Genomic DNA, 19722 nt, shown 5'->3' with positions numbered 1-19722 from the left:
AGGATGAATGGAGAAGGAGAAAGCAGAAATGCAAGCGTTAACATCCTTCATTTGTGACACACACAGGCAGTGCAGGCCTTTCAGAAGATTATACTAGTATCGGAAGAGCGGGTAAATCTTATTACACGAAGAACAAACATTCCGCGAATCATAGCGTCGAGACACGCTAAACTTTACACACAAAATCCATCTGCAAACAGGTTGATTAAATCGTAGAACTATGAGAGAGAAGGCAGGATTTAACTGTTAACCAAACCAGGAAATGAGTAGGTAATCTGACATACCAACTATGCTGTTTAAAAATCATACAAGCAACACCTACAAAATTAGAAAAAAAAGGCTCTCTTACAATTTACAAACCACAATTATATAGTCGGGAAAAATTGCAGACAGCTAACTAAGATAATAGCTCATAGCATCACCTCTTTCTTTCATGGGTCAAGCATAGAAAGACGTATTTCTTGCGCAGAATAATATCCACTCCGAGTGCTGCCAGCAGTTGTTTCCCAAAAAAATGTGATCCTGGGCAGGTAAACATAGTGCTTCCATCGTTACAACCAGACTCAATTCCACTATAGGCAGATCAAATCACCCAGAACAGCAATATGGCTTTGTACTCCGTACCAACGCCTCAGGTATGTACCCATCAGACTCCATTCTCTTCACAAGTAGAGGGGTTAAGCACAGGCTGTGGAAGAGGACCAAATCCATTAGTCTTAATAGATCCAGGAGGGCCTTCTCTTGGTGTTGTAATACTTGTTGGATCAGAGACTCCAGCAGCTGGATCTTCAGCGATTACTTCCTCTTGTAGCATTTCCATTTGCCGTTGTGATGGCACATCACCTTTGCAGTAACTGTGCCACATGCTCCTGTATGCAGACTCCAGCCCAAAGGTAAACTTTGGTCCATCACAGACAGGCGACCTGGCCATAAGGTCCCGGAGACCCATTCTCAAATTCGAAAGCGCTGTGATGTCAGAGGCCAGCTGCACTGCCAACTGGACATATTCATCCTCACTTTTAGCAATCAGATTTCCCAACCCTGTATTTAGTTCACTTTAATCGGTTAGGTTCTATCAGCGGTAAAACAATGATCAATCATTAACAAGAACACACATGCAGAATGACAGTAAGACGTGCACATCCAGGAAATATTATTGGGAGTCAGCAAGAATAGCGAACAGCGTGCAAATTTTTTTGAACTGAATAGCATGCAAATTGGCATTTCATCGAGCTTTAGTAGGCCTAACGTCATTTGCCTCATATTGCATGCCTGTCAATAGATGCCAACAACTTCCGAGCATGTTGACTGATGTCGATAGCTTTTGAGCGAGCATGCCGATAGATGCCGACAAGTGCCAACAAATGCCAAGAGCTTGTCGACTAATGTCAATAGCTTTTGAGCGAGCATGCCGACATATGCCAACAAGTGCCAACAAATGCGAAGTTAGCCTATTGACAGATGCCCATAGCAACGCATACAAAAGGCACGACGATAGCAGCTACCCTGCCCAAGGCCCATAAAGACAATTCGAAGCGCAGTTGGAGGGCAGCTTTCAAGGTTCAAAGGGCAGCGCCCAGCTCTTCCATAGAGGATTTCTGAGCTTGTGGGGGTCAGCTGACCCACCTTGCCCCAAGGTGGATCCGCCCATGTGCACATCCATCAAAAGTTCAATATTGAAGGAATTTATTTTTAAACTGGTGCGTCTCTTTACCTAGTCAAGTTTGGAGAATGTTTACGAAGTTTGTGCCTGTCACAGTGAGAATTGATCTCAGGTGTCCTAGAGCTTGTGACACATATTCTCTCTTCTTAGCCATATGGGAGATATAAACCAAAATATGCAACCAACAATAAGGCAAATAAAGAAATAGGTCTCTTCAGAGCAACCATGCATGGTACTTGGTACACCAGAAAGACATTGATTAAAAAAGGAGGAAAAGAAACACTTACCAACTTTGCTGAGAATACTAACACCAACGTTGTGTGCATGTACTGAACCAGCCATAGTAACACACGGGACTCCCATGTATAAGGATTCACATGTTGTGGTTGTTCCAGCATATGGAAAAGTATCCAAACTACATATAGAGAAGATAAATTCGGTTAGAACCTCCAAACAAGATCCAACAGTAACAAGTGAAACCCTTCCTAAAATGTGCCGCCAGCAGGTCAGAATCCAGTAAAACTTTATTGCATGCACATCAGAAGTTCTGGAATGGTGCTCTAATTTCTACAAAGCATCGCAAGTTGCTCTATTCACATTATTGTCAGGTCAACTTAATTGTTTTTTGTTCCTTCTTTAACTTATTTTCAGAGTGACTCTAAAAACTAGATTAATTGATCTTTACTAGTCAAGATCAAGTCTCCTGTTTGCCTGAGTAAAAATTACTTCATACGCTCATTTTTGTTTGACTACACAATAATTAAAGAATCCAGAGGAAATGAGCCCACACATGGGAAAATTGCTCCCCTTGACCATCCAAGCGAGATAAATAGACAAGAAATATAAACAAACTTTGACACTAGTAACACTATTGTCCTTCCAAATGTAAGAAAAAATATCTCCAATTTACCTAATGTCCATGAGAGAATAGGCTTGCATATGATCGTAGTTGAGTAAAATTAGAGGCAGAAGATCAACACGTAGAGGTTCCAACCCCAGCTGCTCCAATGTTGAAAGAAATCTCTCTCTCACACTATCACAACTAAAAGGCTTACACTTCACCACAAGGCGAGAATTCGGAATTGCAGAAAGAATTCTTGCCCAAACTTGTAGCACTTTTGGAGTGATCTAATAAGAGGGGAGAAAAGAGTAGTGAGAAAAAAACATTATACAAATGTAATCCTTTTTCCGGTAAGAAACAAGAGTTTTATAATATGATACGTGATAAGATTGCTTATGGCTGCAGCTATATGCTTGATTACCAAGAGAAAAAAAGAAACCTAAATAATACCTTCGCCAGATTATTAAAGCTACCAAAAGTAACAAAGCCATTGGAAAGAGCAGGAGTGGGCATAACAGGCCCTGCTTCAGGGGAAGGTGTGTAACAAAGAAAGCAATCGGGTAATCGAACCAACTCCTCAACATGCCTGACCAAAAAAACAGACGGTTACTAAAAATGTACCAGTACTACCTACTCTCTATCAGATACTCATCCTTGAATCCAGAAGAAAAAGAGTAATTATCATAGGAGTAAATGGTACTAGACTTACTTCTGCTTTGAATCAGGAGGATCGGCCAGAGAATCTGTGATTCTATAATCAATTGCCGGCAAACCAGTTGTGTTTGGGTAGCCAATCCAGGTCACCTGTAAATCCAGCAATAGAAGGTTAGCTACTTAAAGAAAACAATCCCGTAAACTGAGTGAGGCACATGAAAATGAAAGGAACAAATTTAACGGGAGGCGTCATTTTCGGACTGAAAAGGAATATATTAGGCTTCAATATATAAAGCATCTCACAATGCTTTGAAAGTTGCCCAATAAAAAGGAAAACCACAACCGCCTGTTCTAGGATAAAGATTTATCTTGAACTTCCTCAACTTTCAGATTTGCTGAGGCCAAAAGGAAAAAAAAATCTAGATTTGCAACAATTATAAAATACGTTGTATATTATACTGTAAGTCTATAAGATAAAAGTCAACAAAGAAAGATACACAGAAAACAAGAACACGTTTAAAGCCAACTGCCTGAGAACGGATAGAACACCTTTCAACATACCTGAACAGGTGAGGGCCTGCATGCCATTGTTCCCAATTTATTGTTTGCTGTATGGCCAGTAAGTTCCACCAGGATATCAACCTTATCTTCTCTAATAATGCTTGCAACCTTCTTTTCATCAATCCCATATATATCTCTCCAAATCCCACCCTTTTTCAAGACTTTCTCCCGAAACCTAATAGTCTTGGCGTCTGCCTGTGACATTATATAAAAGTCAATTCCGAATTGTGTGTGGGATAAAATATCTCATACAGTATTTGATCTTATAGACAACTAAAAGTTATTAACTTTATAACAGCATGAAATTAAATATATAAAAAAATTAAATGATACTTTCAAGAGAACATGTGACTTACGACCAACTGAGAATTAACTAAGCAATTTTTGACAAATCCTAGGATAGTAGGTCTATTTGGTTAGGGGACAGCCGGACAGGGAAGAAATGAAGACAGGAGATGAGGAAAACAAAAATAAGTATATGGTATGATGACAAGTTCTCATTAAACATATGGTTTTAGAAAATGTGTTATAACGAGAACTGAAAGCACAGAGTATAATTCTGGCAAAAGCTGCAAATGAAAAAGTTAAGACACGGTCTACAGGAAGCTCAACTTTAAACATAAAATGGACAACTAACATGGATGAATGTAAAAATAAAATGAAGAAGATCAATACCTTCACTACTGCAGAATACACAACCACCTTGTACTTTGTGTATTCATGGTGGGCAAGCGGAGCTTCTATGAAATATGAAACAGAATGCGTAAAATAATCAGGAGACACGTATCCAATCACAAGGGGTCGTTCTGGATCTTTTGGATTGTCCCATGAAGTGTACTGTGGATATAACCTCATAAAGCGCCTACCCCAGTCCCTGCATGTAAATAAATTCAACTGAGCATCAACAAATCTACAACTCGCGATTTAAAGGTTAAACACTGCTGTGAAATTGGCAAGAACATAAAAAAGAATATATAAACACCAATAAGAAGACTACAATTGTCCTAACACTAGACAAAACATTTATAAAGTAACTTTATTATAAAGGTAATGTTAATTTTTTTTTTTTTAAAATAGCTATATAACTATGAGACTAGGCTATAGCTTCAAAATGTACCAATGTTTTTATTTATAGTCAATTTCTTTTCTTTTTATATGAAGCTTATTACATTCACTGAATAAGAGAGGAGGGAAAGTAATCATGTAAAGTTAAAGAGGGATTAGTTGAGACCTGTGAGCGACAAAAAGTTTATCATCAAGTCCTTCATTTATGTAGTTCATTGCAAGCAATCGATTCTGCAAAAAAATGGTCAGGCATGTAGAGATTAAAACCAATACTTGCAAAGACCTTCTTCAGTAGGAGACATCAGGAAGCAGCTACAATTAAAAAATAAACACTCATTTAGCTGCTTCCTCAAACTACAACCAAGATATCTTAGAATTTCATTGATGATCACTCTAAAAAGAAAGTTCTTGGAAGAAACCATGGAAGAAGAAATGAAGGTGCAGGAGCTCAGGGGAAAATCAATATACCATAACCTTCAAGGAATTGGCAAGAAAAAGTAACATGTTCAATGAAAATCTTAAGATAAGAACAACTTTCCACACGTGGTACTCATGCAAGTTCTAATAAATTAATAATCATAAAAGATATGTCAAATATCAAGTGATGAACAAGAGCTAAGGTTTCAAATTCACCAACTAGCAGCTCTAACAAATACAAACCCAACTTAGCTACAGGAAATATATTAGCCAAGCTATCAAGTTAAGGCACCACCAGTCGTTATAAAGAAAAAAAAAATCAACATGCTAGATGTTACAGGTATAACCTACAACAGCATGATAAAAAAAAAACTTTGCACTCTTGTGAGTAAATCCCATGAGAGTCTAGAGTATTAATACCTGGCCTGCGTTTCGGGAATCAGGATCTATTTTGAGGCATTCCTCATATGCACCAATAGCGAGAGTAATATTTCCAGCATCTCGGTAGAGTACCCCTGTACTTAAATGATAAAGAAAAATTAATATAGAAAAAAATTCAAATAAAAAATAATTATAGCAAAATGAAACATAATCCACCACAAGGGAACAAGTATAGAAGTTCTAGATGCTGTTTATGAAATATCACTCGCAGTCACAGGACCTTTCCCCATTTCCTTAAATTAGGCGAGTAGGAAACATTGATTTCAATATGGGGCTCTCTCAAAATAGGAATTTGGCATTATCATAAGAATTCTTACTTTAATAGACTGCACCTTTTGAAAGATCTCGTGCTCTTTAACAAAATAAATAAATATAGTATTTATTCGAATTTTATATTAAGATGTACTTGAATTCCATCAATCACTTCAAAACATAAGGTCCAAAGACAACAGTAAGAAAGAAAAAGAGAGCGACCTAAGTTGTTGTATGCTTCTGCATATGTGGGATTTGCAATTATAGCTTTGTCAATCATGTTTGCAGCAGCATCCATTTTACCCTGCCAATAGCAAAAAGGGCAGTCAGCAACTGTTTGATGTATAGACATTCTAGAGTCTGACACATTAAAGGGTTTAAAATTCAACCTGAACAGTGTAGACAACACCAAGATTGTTCAACGATTGTGAGAAGTTTGGTTTGATTGACAAAGCCAACTGCAAATTGATAACAAATGGGATGATGGTAATGTCATTCATTCAGTATTTTAGAAGGGATAAAAGAAAGAATGTTTTTGTACAAGTATCAAAAATTGCCTGATAACACTCTACTGCTTTATCAAGGTTGTCTCGATCTTTGTATATTACTCCCAAATTATTGCATGCTTCTGCACAATGGGGATTGAAGTGGAAAGCAAGTTCATAGAACACAATTGCCTGCATAAACAGAAATTGATTACCCAAACGATGTAGAACTGACTAAACCATAAAGAAAACACATCCAAATAAGAGTTCCCCCTTACAGAAAAACATTTACCATGTCAAATTTAAGCATTTCACCATAAGCAACCCCAAGATTGTACATAGCATCAGCATAATGCCAGTTATAATACAAAGCCTTCTTGTAATAGGATATGCCTTGATCAATGTCTCCTTCCAATTTAACCTAAATAGACATGTTGCTGAATCCAAAATCAGATGTAGAAAATTGGAAATTCATAATGAGAAAATAGAAATATAAAAATTTCAAGAAAATAAGCTAGTGGTGTTATCATCTTCACAAAACAAAAATAGATAGACCGAACAGATGACGAAAGATTCTAGAGAACAAAAACATTTGGGTTCATTGCAGCTAATACTTAGCACATCATGTTTATCTCACACAAAGTAAATCCAACTCAGGTTTGACCACTAATATTTCTTCATGGATGTTACTGATTAAGTTAATTTAGTAAAAAAATAGTCAATTAAAAATGTTTAAGGAATTATATAATGAGATCACCAGAGTCTAGCCACCCTTTTCAGTTGTGGAAATTTAAGCAACCACAAATATGGATAAATGAAATTTATGAGCAACAAATAAAGCATTTCTGCATTTTAAACAGTATTCTCTTTAAATAGAAACACTAAAAAGTTAGGACTATACACTCTGTACAAAATGCTTCAATGATTTTCACCATTTAATATCTCTTTTATCTATGTCAAATACGGATAATTAGTGCTCATCGAGAAAACAATATGCATAGTTAAAAGTTTACAACCTATGTCCATGGTGTGAGCATATCTTGGGATTGGCAAACCTAATTTGTCTTACCGAACGGATTTATCATTGAGGATTGATTAAATTCATTTCAGTGCACATTTCTTTTGGTGTAATCTTAGCACAAAAATGTCAGGGAGCACCTAGTGACATGGAAAGTGCAATGAATTCGACACTGCCTCTAGGACACAAATTCTCTTCGGACCAAAGCACAATAAACAAAATCGTCCACTTCTTCACCAAACCAATCATTAGTCAATAAACCCGACAAAACAATGATGAACAGAGAGTAAAAATTAGGTAGCAAAACCAAAATGTAAGTTTTATAGGAAAACACGTAAGAGTAATGTAGTCGATTACAACAAACCAAAATATCAATAAGGGAAGAATCCAAAATGAAAAAAAATAACGAAATATCACCTTTGTTCCTAAATCTGTCAATGCTATTGCCATATTATTCTTTGCAATCTCAAAGTTTGGCGAAACAGCAAGACACCTGGTAAAGCATAGCAACCAACCAAGAAACGCATCAGCATAGATCATCAAACAGATTTACAGTTATATATATGCAAGCCCCAACTTAGAATGACAAGAGGAACGCAAACAGTAGACTACCTCTCGTAGCAAGCAATAGCAGACTCCAAGTCACCACGATTCTTGTAAATGACACCCATGTTGCAATATGCTTCAGCATACATCGGCCTCTCCAATGCAGCCTTCTCATAGCAAGTAAGGGCCATGTCAAATTGCATCATTTCGGAGTAGACAACACCAAGGTTATAATATGCAGGCTGCATTTCCAGAGTGAGGTAAGAATACAAATTTGTAAGAACAGTAAACAAGAAAAATAAAGGTTAAAAGGGGGAAGGAGAATATTAAATTACAGCATAGTGCGGATCTGTCTTCAAAGCTTCATAATACTTCTGCAGTCCCTCTTGAGTATTTCCGGCAAGCTTTAAGCTTGTTCCAAGATCGGTTAATACAATGGCTAGGCATTCCGCAGCAGGTTTGTAGGATTGATCTGCTTTTAGAGCTTTTTGATAAGACTGTTCCAAGAAAAATTGAATAGTAACTGGTAAAATTTCATAACTTCAATCATAAATAATCAATCATCAAAGCACAAAAAATCAGATCAAGAGAAATACTGTTTCTTTTCTTTTCCATAAAAATAGAAAGTTAAGTAACAGGATCATGCCTCGGCAGCTTCCCTTAGACGACCCTCGTCTTTGTACAAAATTCCACAATGTGTGCGAGCGCACGCATTCTGTGGGTCCAACCTGATGGCTTCTGCGAAACTGTCAAAAGCAAGCCTTCCCATATTCTTCATCTGCAAGCATATTCCTTTTCCAATATGAGCCTCCACGTTTCCGGGATCTTTCTCCAACAGAGTCTCGTAAAGACTTAGAGCATCAGAAAACTTGTTCCTCGAACGAAGAATGTTGGCATAAGAAAGAGCATCTTTCACTTCAAACACCTTCCCTGCCGGAACTCCAACAACTATAGAACCACTGGTACTAGGAGAAGGCTGCGAACCATCCAAGAATCCATTCTCTCCGGCCGGCTCTCCATTTCTCACATTACCAACATCTTTCTCCGTCCATGCCATTTGCGTATCGATAAAAGCTCCCTCTTTTTTGGAACAAAACCAACCTACATACAAATTCGACATAAACATTCGGTTCTAACAGCGAACTTGAAATTCAAAATTTCACATAAGCCAATCAAAAACCCAAGACATTGAAAATTCAGTACAATCCTGACTTGGACAAAGGCTCGAGAAATCGACTCTCAAACTAAGTTAGGTAGCCATGTAGCAGCATTACTATCAAAACAAGTCCCTGCAAAACCTAATTACCTATTCTAAACACCCCCATTAACCACAATTCCAAACCCTAATTGAATTAGGGCGATCACAGTCAGCCACTCCACTGAAACCAACCGATCATTGAGTAAGCAACCAAACCCCAATACACCGGGATCACGTACCGATAAAAAGACATGGTCTTTTAGAACATAAACACGATATTAAACTGAAAAGACGGCATTAAGGAAGAAGTAAAACGAGAGGGAAAAATAAACAAATGGAAAACTGGGAAATTTGAAGCGTACAGTTGGAGCCGGAGGTGCTCCCTGCTGTGCCGAAATAGAGCGGGAAATGGCGAGGGATCAACGGCTGAGATTAGGCCACGGCTATGGCGTCCGCCGGAGCCAACTCAGAGCTCCTTGGTAAATGGCCACTTGTAGCTAGAGAGAGAGAGAGAGAGAGATGAGAGAGAGAAAGAGAGTGGGGTTTTACCGTTTTACGGTAAAAAGTAGAGAAACCCTGCGCCGGCCTCTCGGGCTCTCTTCAGACACAGAGGTCGAATTGACTGTGTCTCAGAAAACCCAGGAGGAGGCGGAGGGAGAGGGGGGAGAGAGAGTGTGTCCCGTTAATCACGACGTTTGTGAGTGTCTTTGTCTTTAACCCTGTTTGTGATCGGTATTTGCATTTATGCCACTGCGCTAAAAGTGAGTCTTGAGACCGCGCAAAACGCAAGGCGACTCGGCGACTCGGCGTGTGAATTACGGGCAGTGTCATTGTTGGCGAGCCCCAAAAAGCCCTAGACGGAATGACATCTTTGCCTTTCTACCATTGTGGCCAATGTGATCTGGCTCTACACGGGATATTTGGTGTTTGACACATTAATTCTGATAAAGTATTTATAAAGAAAAAGGAAACATGAGCGGATAAATAAAACAAAAAAAAGTTACGTTACGAGATATATCTGTTTTAAAAATAAGTAAAATTCATTTAAACAATGTATCAAACAATCGACACTCGCATGTATTAGCAACGTGATTAGTAACGTAATGCACAAATCAGGATCATAATGGTTTTGTTTGAAAAAAAAAATCAAAAAATTCTTCAAAATCTTATTAAGGTAAGATTGGGTGAGCTTGAGTGCTTGACTACTCTAGTCCATTGTGGGCAATGTGCTCCGGGTGTAGGGGTATAATTGCCAATTGGTATTTTCCCCTTTACTCCACCAAATATTATCATAAAGAAAGAAAGAAAGAAATCAATCTAAGTGAATAAAGAAGACAAGCGTTATGTGTGCTTGAAAGAAACGGTAAGTGACGTAGATTGTTAAACATATATTTATCTTTAAATAAACGAAATCAGATGAAATGAAACAGTAACGTATGCATATCATGTTTGTGTACGAGACATTAAATCATTTTAACAGAAGCGTGGTATGCGTGCATACTAGTAACTTGATTCATAATGTGATGTACGAGTAAACGTTGAAGGGAAATTTGGAAAAATAACTAAATTTTAGATCCCATATAGAATTATAGCCACCATATTAATTTTATGATAATTATAACCAAAACTTGATGTAAAAGTACTAATATACCCTTATTATTAGAGTTTCTCACAACAACCAAAACAAACCTTTAAACTATCCTAAAATGAGAAATTAATCTTCATCACTTTTTTGTTTTCACTATTCACTTTGCATATGCAATTTCATATTTTTTCTTCATCCACTGGAAAAATATATTGGAATGTATGCAATTTAGTCAGTGAAACACTAAATCGAAGTATCTAATTACAAAAATAATAATTAGCTATGGAATTAGTACCTTCTGAAGAACATTCTCATAGGTTGTCTTGCTAATTAAAGAGAAAGTTAATTCAGTGGCCTCAATCTGCAATAATCCTCAACATTTTAAGGTAGTTTAAAGGTTGTGTTGTGGTTGTTATGAGAAACCCTAGTATTAAGGGTATATTAATACTTTTACATCAAGTTTTGGTTATAATTATCATTAACTAAAACCCCCAATTGTAAAATTTTCTGATAAAAACCCAATGACTAGGCTCCAACTAAGCAATATCCATAATTAAGTATCACTTGGCAAAATTGGTATTTTTGAATGTCTAAATTACCCCTAATATTATTGACTTTGGGTTTATTACTTATTATCTACATTTATTTTATATTATTTCATTCAATTAAACGTTTTGAAATGTTTATGCAGATTTGGAAAAGAAAATTTTGAGTGTCATGATTTCAATGCATATTAATAACAAAAATTACATGACATTAAAGTTTTGTTTCCTTATATAGTTGTGTTCATATTTATGTAAAAATGAGCATTTTTTTCCTTTTCAAATAATTGTAACAAGTAAATTAGCATTTTTTTACAAATATAAAAATTTTATTTTATTCAAAATTACCAATATATTACATATATAAAATAACAATATAAGTTCCAGGTAAAATAATACATGCAAAATAATTTACCTACGTAATAAATAAATAAATACTATTTGATTCAAAAGTTATTTAAGCTATTTGCATACACATATATATAATAATATCAAAATGTGCCTAACTTATGTAATAATGCATGCAAAATAATTTACCTACAAAATAAATGAATGTTGATTGATTGCAAACAACACATAATAACAACAAATGTGCCTAGTATATGTAATAATACATGCAAAATTATTTACCTACAAAATAAAATAATGTTTTTAGCCAATTGATTCAAAGTTAATTAATTACCCTTATTCTACTTAAAAATATAGGTAATTTATTTCACACAGATATAATAACAACAAAATGTGCCTAACGTATACATGCAAAATAATTTACCTACAATGATTGTCAAACAAATAAAAGAAACGGAACAGATGATGGTAATACAAGTATAAAGTAGATAATTTTGTAATAATAAAGCACTTATTTGCTATAATTATGGTGGTAATTAAATTCATCAACATAATTAGGGTGTTGTGGCACAATTGTATATATTTTGAAAATAATAGGTATTTATTTGTTTACATGGCAATTTATTTCAAATTTGGGTTTTATTTGAATGTTTAAAACGAGATGGGTTTTTGTTAAGAAAATAAGTGTTGCATGAGTTTATATCTAAAGAACCCTAAAATTAAAATAGTGGTTATAATTCTATATGAGATCTAAAATTTGGTTATTTTTCCAAATTTCCCAACGTTGAATGGTATTATTGGTAAACAAAATGAAAGAAACAAATCTTCTAAATGTTTCACATGAAACTATACTGTTCAGTCGCTATGTTTCTCCTGATCAATATCCTTTGCGGTGATAGAATTGATAGCGGAGGAAGTGACCTTTGGTAAAATGGAAATCATGTGATGATGTTATCTACAAATTACATACCTTTCGACTAGACTCAAGCCTAATATATCGATATTGTCATCTCGATGGATTGTGACCACTACAGGTTTAGAAATGTTAAACGTGTGTTGGCGGCTATCACTAGTACAACTCTTCAAAATTTTGTCATTTAATGTAAGCATGTGCCTAATTCGTTGTGTATGTGTTTGATTTCACATTTAAAACTTCGTCAAAATCATTGAATTGTTAGATCGTTATTAGATATTTTACAAACGCTTCGGAATATAAAACATTGAAAATCAGATCAAGGTGGATGATTGCCAATATGTTGTAGGGTCGTGCAATGTCAATGTGTGTCTCAATATCAAACAGTGGTCATCAGCAAGCAAATTCAATCAATCTTAATGTTGAAAGTTGGGTGCTGAGGAAAAGAAAACATGCATGAATGTCCTTCTCGGGACCCACCAGGTTCTCCTCACCATTGTGTTTTCACATCATTGGGCATGTTGTATGGAACCATTTGATTTGAGGAGTAGGAAAATGATATAATAGAGACACACCCCAAAAAGAAGAGAGAGAAGAAAAGGATGCCATTCAACGGGAAGATGAGAGATTAAATAATAAGAGTTGTGTTAGGATTGTTTTTTATCATTTCTCAAAATAGTGGGCAACTCCCAGCCAGTGATGCAAGTGTTGTGAATGCAAATTTTCTTCCTCCTTGATCTTGGACAAAATTGCACCTACAAAACAATTAACACCTTCGGTCAAGACCAAGAGCCTCACGCGCCCACGATGAATTGGGGGGGTTTTGGCCGAAGAACCTCCGATGCCAAAGTTAGAATTTAGAGAGAAAAATATTTGGAGAGTTTTTTGGAGTTTTGCAAGAGTATGGAACTTAGTATTTCAAAGAAAATGGAGTCCTATTTATAGAGCATTGGGGTGTAATGATGATTAATTTGGTGATTAATGGATTAATCCATTAATTAGCCTAATTAATTTAATTTATATGGAAAGTTTTGAAGGTTATGGAATGATTTCCTTGTAGAGGATATGAAGTAAGGATGGATGAGATAAATTTGAACTTGTTACCTATTTTGGGCACTTTTGACTCGGTTGATGGATGATTCTCCACTACTCACGTGTAGGAAACCCGGTGTGTCTCCAGGGTAATTTTGTCCTCTTCACCTAAAAATCCACATGTCGCATCTTGATTATTTTTTGGCTCCATAAATGCCCCCACACTTGCTGGGCTGCTCGTATGAAAGGGCAGCAGGTGTAGAGATCTTCTTGCTGTAGGAAACTTAGGATTGCTTCCTATTTTGATGTAAATTCCCTCTTTAATATGAAATTAGATCATTCTAGGAAAGGGAAATAAATTTCTCCCAAAGCCTATTTAAGTCCACCTTAAGTGGGTTGTTAAATCAACTTTCGAGAGCGATTTATTCTACCCTACAAGAGAGAAAGCTTAGAGGATATTTGTTCCCCCTCCCCTAGCAATCTTCTACACTTGCTTGTGCAAATGACCATTTTTCATTGCTTTCTTCGTCTTCTCCGCGCCGCACCAATGTAAGGAAAACTTAATTCTCCTTGTTTTCTTCTTGGGAGGTGCTACCACAGGGCAGCCGTCAGGGTGCGGCATGTCAGCTGGCAGGGGCCAGGAGTCGGCTTGTTATGGGCCAAGGAGGTGATGTGGCAGGGGCCATTGCTTGTGCTGCTCGGCTTAATTGAAGCCAAGGATTATCTCGGCATTGGACGAGGAAGTGGTGTGGCATGGGCAACAGTTTAGGCTGCCATGTCTGGGCTGCTTGCCAAAAATGAGGAAACTACTTGAGTTTGATTTCTCAGCTGCCATAGATGGAGCAGTCAAGGATAAAGCTGCCACGATTGAAGCTGCTGAAGATAAAGTGTCGGATGAGTGAACTGTTAAGTGCAAAAGTGGCTGCTGCCCATGACCATTTGCTGCCTAGTTGATCTTCAAGCATTCGATCTTTTAAGCTATGTGGCATTCTCACACTGGAGAGCTTACCTAGATGGGTGTCGAGGAATTAGTTTACCATCTTACACTGGAGAGCAATTAGTTTACCTTCTCGCCCTGGAGAGCAATTAGTTTACACTCTCGTGCTAGAGAGCAATTAGTTTATCCTCTCACACTGGAGAGCAAACCCATATAGGTGTCGGGGAATTGGTTTACCCTCTCGCACTAGAGAACAATTAGTTTATCCTCTCGCATTGGATAGCAGACCCAAAAAGGGTTTTGAGTAGTTGTTGTGGACAGCAGTTGAGCCAAGCTTATGAGTAACTTCTTGAATATTCATTGAGAATAAAGAAATAAATCAATTGTGTTGGAAGGTAGAAACTGCATAACAAACTGGATAATCTTTGGCCTGCGAGGCCTTATTCGTCGAGCTGCTTGAGACTTCGAACTTATTTGGAAAAGCCCAAACAGGGTTCATGGGGTGACGAAGACTTCCCCTGCTTATGTAGGCCGTTTCGTTAACCTGTGAAGATACTTATCGCATCGGCCCTCATTTGTCAACTTATTAAGGCACTGCTTTCACTTCAGGCAGCCGTTGGTAATGTGGCCTGGTCCTTGATGGAATGCGCAATACTTTGTATGATCCAGTCTGGTAAGATCGCCTTTCATGGGTGGCGGCAGTTCGAACCAAGGTTCGTTCTTGAGCTTGCGGAGAATTTGACCAATTGGAACTGCAAACTTGGTGAACACTTCAGGCGCTGAGTCTTCTTTGGTCGGGACACGTTCCATGTGCTTCTTTTCCGACTCGTTTGTATTAGACTGCTTGGCCTCGTCCCATAATGCATGCTTTTCTGCCAAAGCATACGAAGCAGCTAGGGTCAGTTATTCTCCCATGATCAGTTTTCCGAATAAAGGATATTCGGTGGGAAGCCCATTTCTGAATGCTGCCATTGCTATGTCCTCGTTGCAGCCAACAATCTTGGCCTTCTCCGCTTTGAACCTCTTAACATAGTCGCGAATTGTCTCCCAAAGGTCTTTTGCGATGCTGAATAGGTGGTCGAATGTCCTTTTGATTGAGCGGTTAGATGAATACTCCTTAATGAAAACAAAGGAAAGTTCGTTGAAACTCCGGATCGATTATGGCGGTAGAGTGTGAAACCAATCTTGCGCTTCGCCTTGTAGAGTTGTGGCAAAAATTTTGTACATAAGCGCGTCGTTGTTCCTGTAAAGGACCATAGTACTGCAGTAGTGCTTGAGATGTCGATCCGGATCTTCGTCTCCCTTGTACGGAGTGAAGTGAGGCATAGTGAACCCGCGAAGTGGATATGTTTGCTCGATCTCATTCATGAATGGTGACACGCTTATGTTGGTCATGTATCGTCAAAGCGTATCATCAGCAAGCTGGTTACATTGTAAATTGCATAATCGTTCAGTTATGAGCCTCTCAACTTTTTCTTGAATTTACCTCTGCTAGGGCAGTGGAATTTTCGGCTACCCCTGGTCGTGACTTATAGGTTTGGGCCACTCTTCCCTATGATCGACTCGTCTATGTCACAGCTGCGATGCATGTGGCATGTTCCTAACAGGCAAATAGGCTGCTCGCAGGCTGTCGGTTGAACTTGAGTCGGATTGAGTGATTGCTTCTCTCCATCTACCGTGCTGTCTATTCCAATGTGAGGTGAAAAATACTTCTTATGAGCCTAGTTGTGAATGAACATTTTGCCTAGAAGGTTGTCCATATTGATAATCGGAGTGTGACTTCAACTGTGATCGTATGCTCGTCTATGGGCTTGATTGGGAATGCACGCTCATTCGCACTCTGAGACAAGAGTATACGCTATCCTAAGGATCCAGGCGGGAGCGTAAACTGCCAGAACGCTCGGATCGTGGCTGGTTGATGAGCTGCTTGTCGGGACACTAGTAGAGAGGTTCTTCTGCCCTTGTCCTGCTTCGAGACACCTCATCCGAGGCACGCTGGATCTCGGTGCGTTGCAAGAGTTGATTCATTAAGGTTGTCTGTTGTACAAGGACGCTCGTCAACTCTATAACTTGTCGAGACAAGTGTTGTTCGCCATTTAGATTGGAAGAGCTTGGAATGAATGTACCTCATTAAGCAGTGGAAGTGTGGTAGGCTCTGAGTGCAAGATTTGAGTTGGGAAATGTCAAATCCGCGAAGAAATGTGGTGAAAATGCCCCCAGCTTGATGGTAGGTCCGGATGGTTGAGATAGTCTTGGACCGACTTGGGCTGCTTGGGAGGCCACGGGGGCAGGCTGGGTCGTAGGAATAGGCTGGGCCGCATGAGTAAGCTGGATCACGAGAGCATGTTGGGCCACGGGAGTAAGCTGCTCGACGGGGGCAGGTTGGGCCGCGGGAATAGGCAGGGCCGCAGGAGCTAGCTGGGCTATGAGAGCAAGCTAGGTCAAAGGAACATGCTGGGTGGCGGAAGCAGGCTGCTCAATGCGCGGTGCATGCGAATGCGAGGCTTGGGCTTGAGCCCATGCAAGCTTGGATGGCATGGCTTGGGCCATGATGGAACGTTGTAGTGGTGGTGCCACTCTGCTTACAACCGCATTTTGCCTCATGGATCTCCGCGATCCCATTTCTTGAGTATTAGAATTTTCACTTATGGAATTTTCTAAATTTCTAGCCATTATATTTTTCTTATAGGTTTTATCAAAGAACCTTTGCAAATAAAAAATTCTAATAATAAGAATGTATGAAAAATATTCAAATTGACTAGAAAATAGAGAAAAACTTTTTTATGCGAGAGTCTTCTACGAGTATGAATTTCAACTCTCAATGAAAGTACCAATTTGTGGATGCAAATTTCTTCCTCTTTGATCTTGGACAAAATTGCACCTACAAAACAATTAACACCTTAGGTCAAGGCCAAGAGCCTCACACGTCCACGATGAATTGGGGGGGCTTTGGCCGAAGAACCTCCGATGCCAAAGTTAGAATTTAGAGAGAAAAGTATTTGGAGAGTTTTTGGGAGTTTTGCAAGAGTATGGAACTTAGTCTTTCAAAGAAAATGGAGTCCTATTTATAGAGCATTGGGGTGTAATGGTGATTAATTAGCCTAATTAATTTAATTTATATGGAAGGTTTTGAAGGTTATGGAATGATTTCCTTGTAGAGGATATGAAGTAGGGATGGATGAGATAAATTTGAACTTGTTACCTATTTTGGGCACTTTTGACTCGATTGATGGATAATTCTCTGCTGCTCGCGTGTAGGAAACCCGGTGTGTCTCGAGGGTAATTTTGTCCTATTCACCTAAAAATCCACGTGTCGCCTCTTGATTTTTTTTTTTTGGCTCCACAAGTGTGATTTGAATTAGTCTTTTTTTTTTTTAACTTTCATCGTTCACTAAATTATGACAACTCTCACCCCTTGTTTATATTTGCCTTTTGATCATCTTCAATTCGTTTGATCTAACGATCAAAATTTGTAAGGTGTGCGTGAATAACATCACCCTAACAAAAAATAGGGCATCATTTTGCAAAAGAACTGTTTAATTCTTTTGATTTGTAAAAAGAATAATGATTTATGCACATTACGAGGCTTCCTTAAAACTAAAAAACTTGAGGTTTCGGGTTCGAAACCTGCTACTGGTGTGTAAGCTAGACTTATGTCAGGGGAGGCTGAAATGTCTCTGTGAGTCTTTCTGGAATTGGTGAATAACCGTGGTTTGCCACCAGTTGTCCCATTTTTAAAGAAATTTTTTTATGCACATTAATTTTTCATTTCCGGCACATTTTCTCTTAGTTTTATTCTTTAATTCTCCTTTAATTTGATTAATCCAATGACTGGAAAAAATGTTATTAATAGCTTTTTTTTTTGGACTAATATTAATAGCTATTTTAGCCCAATACGGAACAAAGAGATTCTTCATGAGTAGCTAACAAAAAATAGTCACTGGCTAATCTAGCACAGAGGGGAGAGTATTTAATATAAAACACAAAAAAATAGCTCTTACTATTATTGATTTTTATAATTCTTTCCTTAAAATTAATAAAATATTCAAAATTTATTAAAATAGTCAATGTTCTTGGAGATACTAAATTAAACTCATTAACCAAAATAATTTTCAAAGTCAATTCACTAGCTAAGTTATAAAATAAAAAATAAAAAAAATGAAAGGGTCACTTAGAAATACTAGTTTGGAAGTGCCGTTAAATGATAAAAGTGTTTTTGAAATTAATCGTTAATAAAAATGAAAGCGAATCTTGGAAAAACATGAAGTATTTCCAGCAAGAAACACATTGTTAAATAAATAGCACTTTCAAACAAACAAGTGGTGTTTCTTCCAAAATGAACATTAAGTGCTTTTAGAACCCAAAAATATTTTCACTAAAAACGCTTTTAGTCATTTTAAAAACAATTATAAATAAGTGTACTTCTCCGTATGTTCCAAGCATTTGAAATTTGTGGATTCATAGAAGAACCAATAGGCTCACATTATGCCATGATGGGTGAAGAGGGGGTCAAAAAGCCCAAACAAAATAGACTACCAAATTGGGTCTGAGAGGCATACAGACTGTTATTTTATGTCGTCATAACCTTGCATCCTATGTTCCTTGGATACTTTGCATGAGCAAAAAGAACTTGTATATAGGATGGTGCCTGTGTCCTTTTGGGGGAACTTACTTGTCTATCTACTTACAATTAACAAATCTTTATTGTCTGAATAAGGAATTGTTCATTCTCTTTATCATGAGCTACATATCATGTAAGCAAAAAATAATTCAATTTGGAGATTGTTTAGTCATCTATACGTGTTAAATCAAATTAACCAATCGATAACAAATAACATCCCATGATGAACCGTCCATTTGTTTTATGCATATGAATGGCTAAAAGATATCCAAATTGAATAATTTTTTGCACATATGATATTCAGATGATGATAAAAAGAATGAACGGTTATAATTATAATGTTCGGATGGTAAAAGTTCATTAATCGTAAGTGGGGTGACAAGTAAGTCCAGGGTGGATACAAGCATTATCCATGTATATATTGTCTAAGACCATCACCAATGGTTGGGATAAATCTCAAAATTAAGCTTTAGACATCCCTAAACCATCTCTAATTGGGCTAAAATAAGCTTTGGATTGAAAATAATTTTTTGGACTAGATTCCCTAAAGAATTAAGCAAGGGTTAATTCCGTATGAACACACCAAACCATCCGTAATGCATG

General features: G+C 37.5%; 1 protein-coding gene across 1 annotated transcript; it reads right to left on the bottom strand.

Annotated features, from left to right (window-relative positions):
* Window positions 1-238: 238 nt before the first annotated feature.
* Window positions 239-9871, bottom strand: LOC126592945 (probable UDP-N-acetylglucosamine--peptide N-acetylglucosaminyltransferase SPINDLY). Its single transcript, XM_050258761.1, has 18 exons — window positions 9504-9871; window positions 8590-9044; window positions 8279-8440; window positions 8010-8185; window positions 7815-7890; window positions 6672-6800; window positions 6452-6571; window positions 6284-6352; window positions 6117-6198; window positions 5622-5716; window positions 4951-5015; window positions 4395-4593; window positions 3720-3914; window positions 3214-3308; window positions 2955-3090; window positions 2574-2791; window positions 1951-2078; window positions 239-1041 (listed from the first exon to the last, which is right to left on the bottom strand). The coding sequence occupies exons 2-18, from the start codon at window positions 8998-9000 to the stop codon at window positions 647-649; spliced, it is 2751 nt and encodes a 916-aa protein (XP_050114718.1). The 5' UTR covers window positions 9001-9044; window positions 9504-9871; the 3' UTR covers window positions 239-646.
* Window positions 9872-19722: the final 9851 nt, after the last annotated feature.

The sequence above is a fragment of the Malus sylvestris genome, chromosome 12 (genome assembly GCF_916048215.2).
Source record: "Malus sylvestris chromosome 12, drMalSylv7.2, whole genome shotgun sequence".
Taxonomy (NCBI): Eukaryota; Viridiplantae; Streptophyta; class Magnoliopsida; order Rosales; family Rosaceae; genus Malus; species Malus sylvestris.
This window is presented reverse-complemented; position numbering and strand designations above follow the sequence as displayed.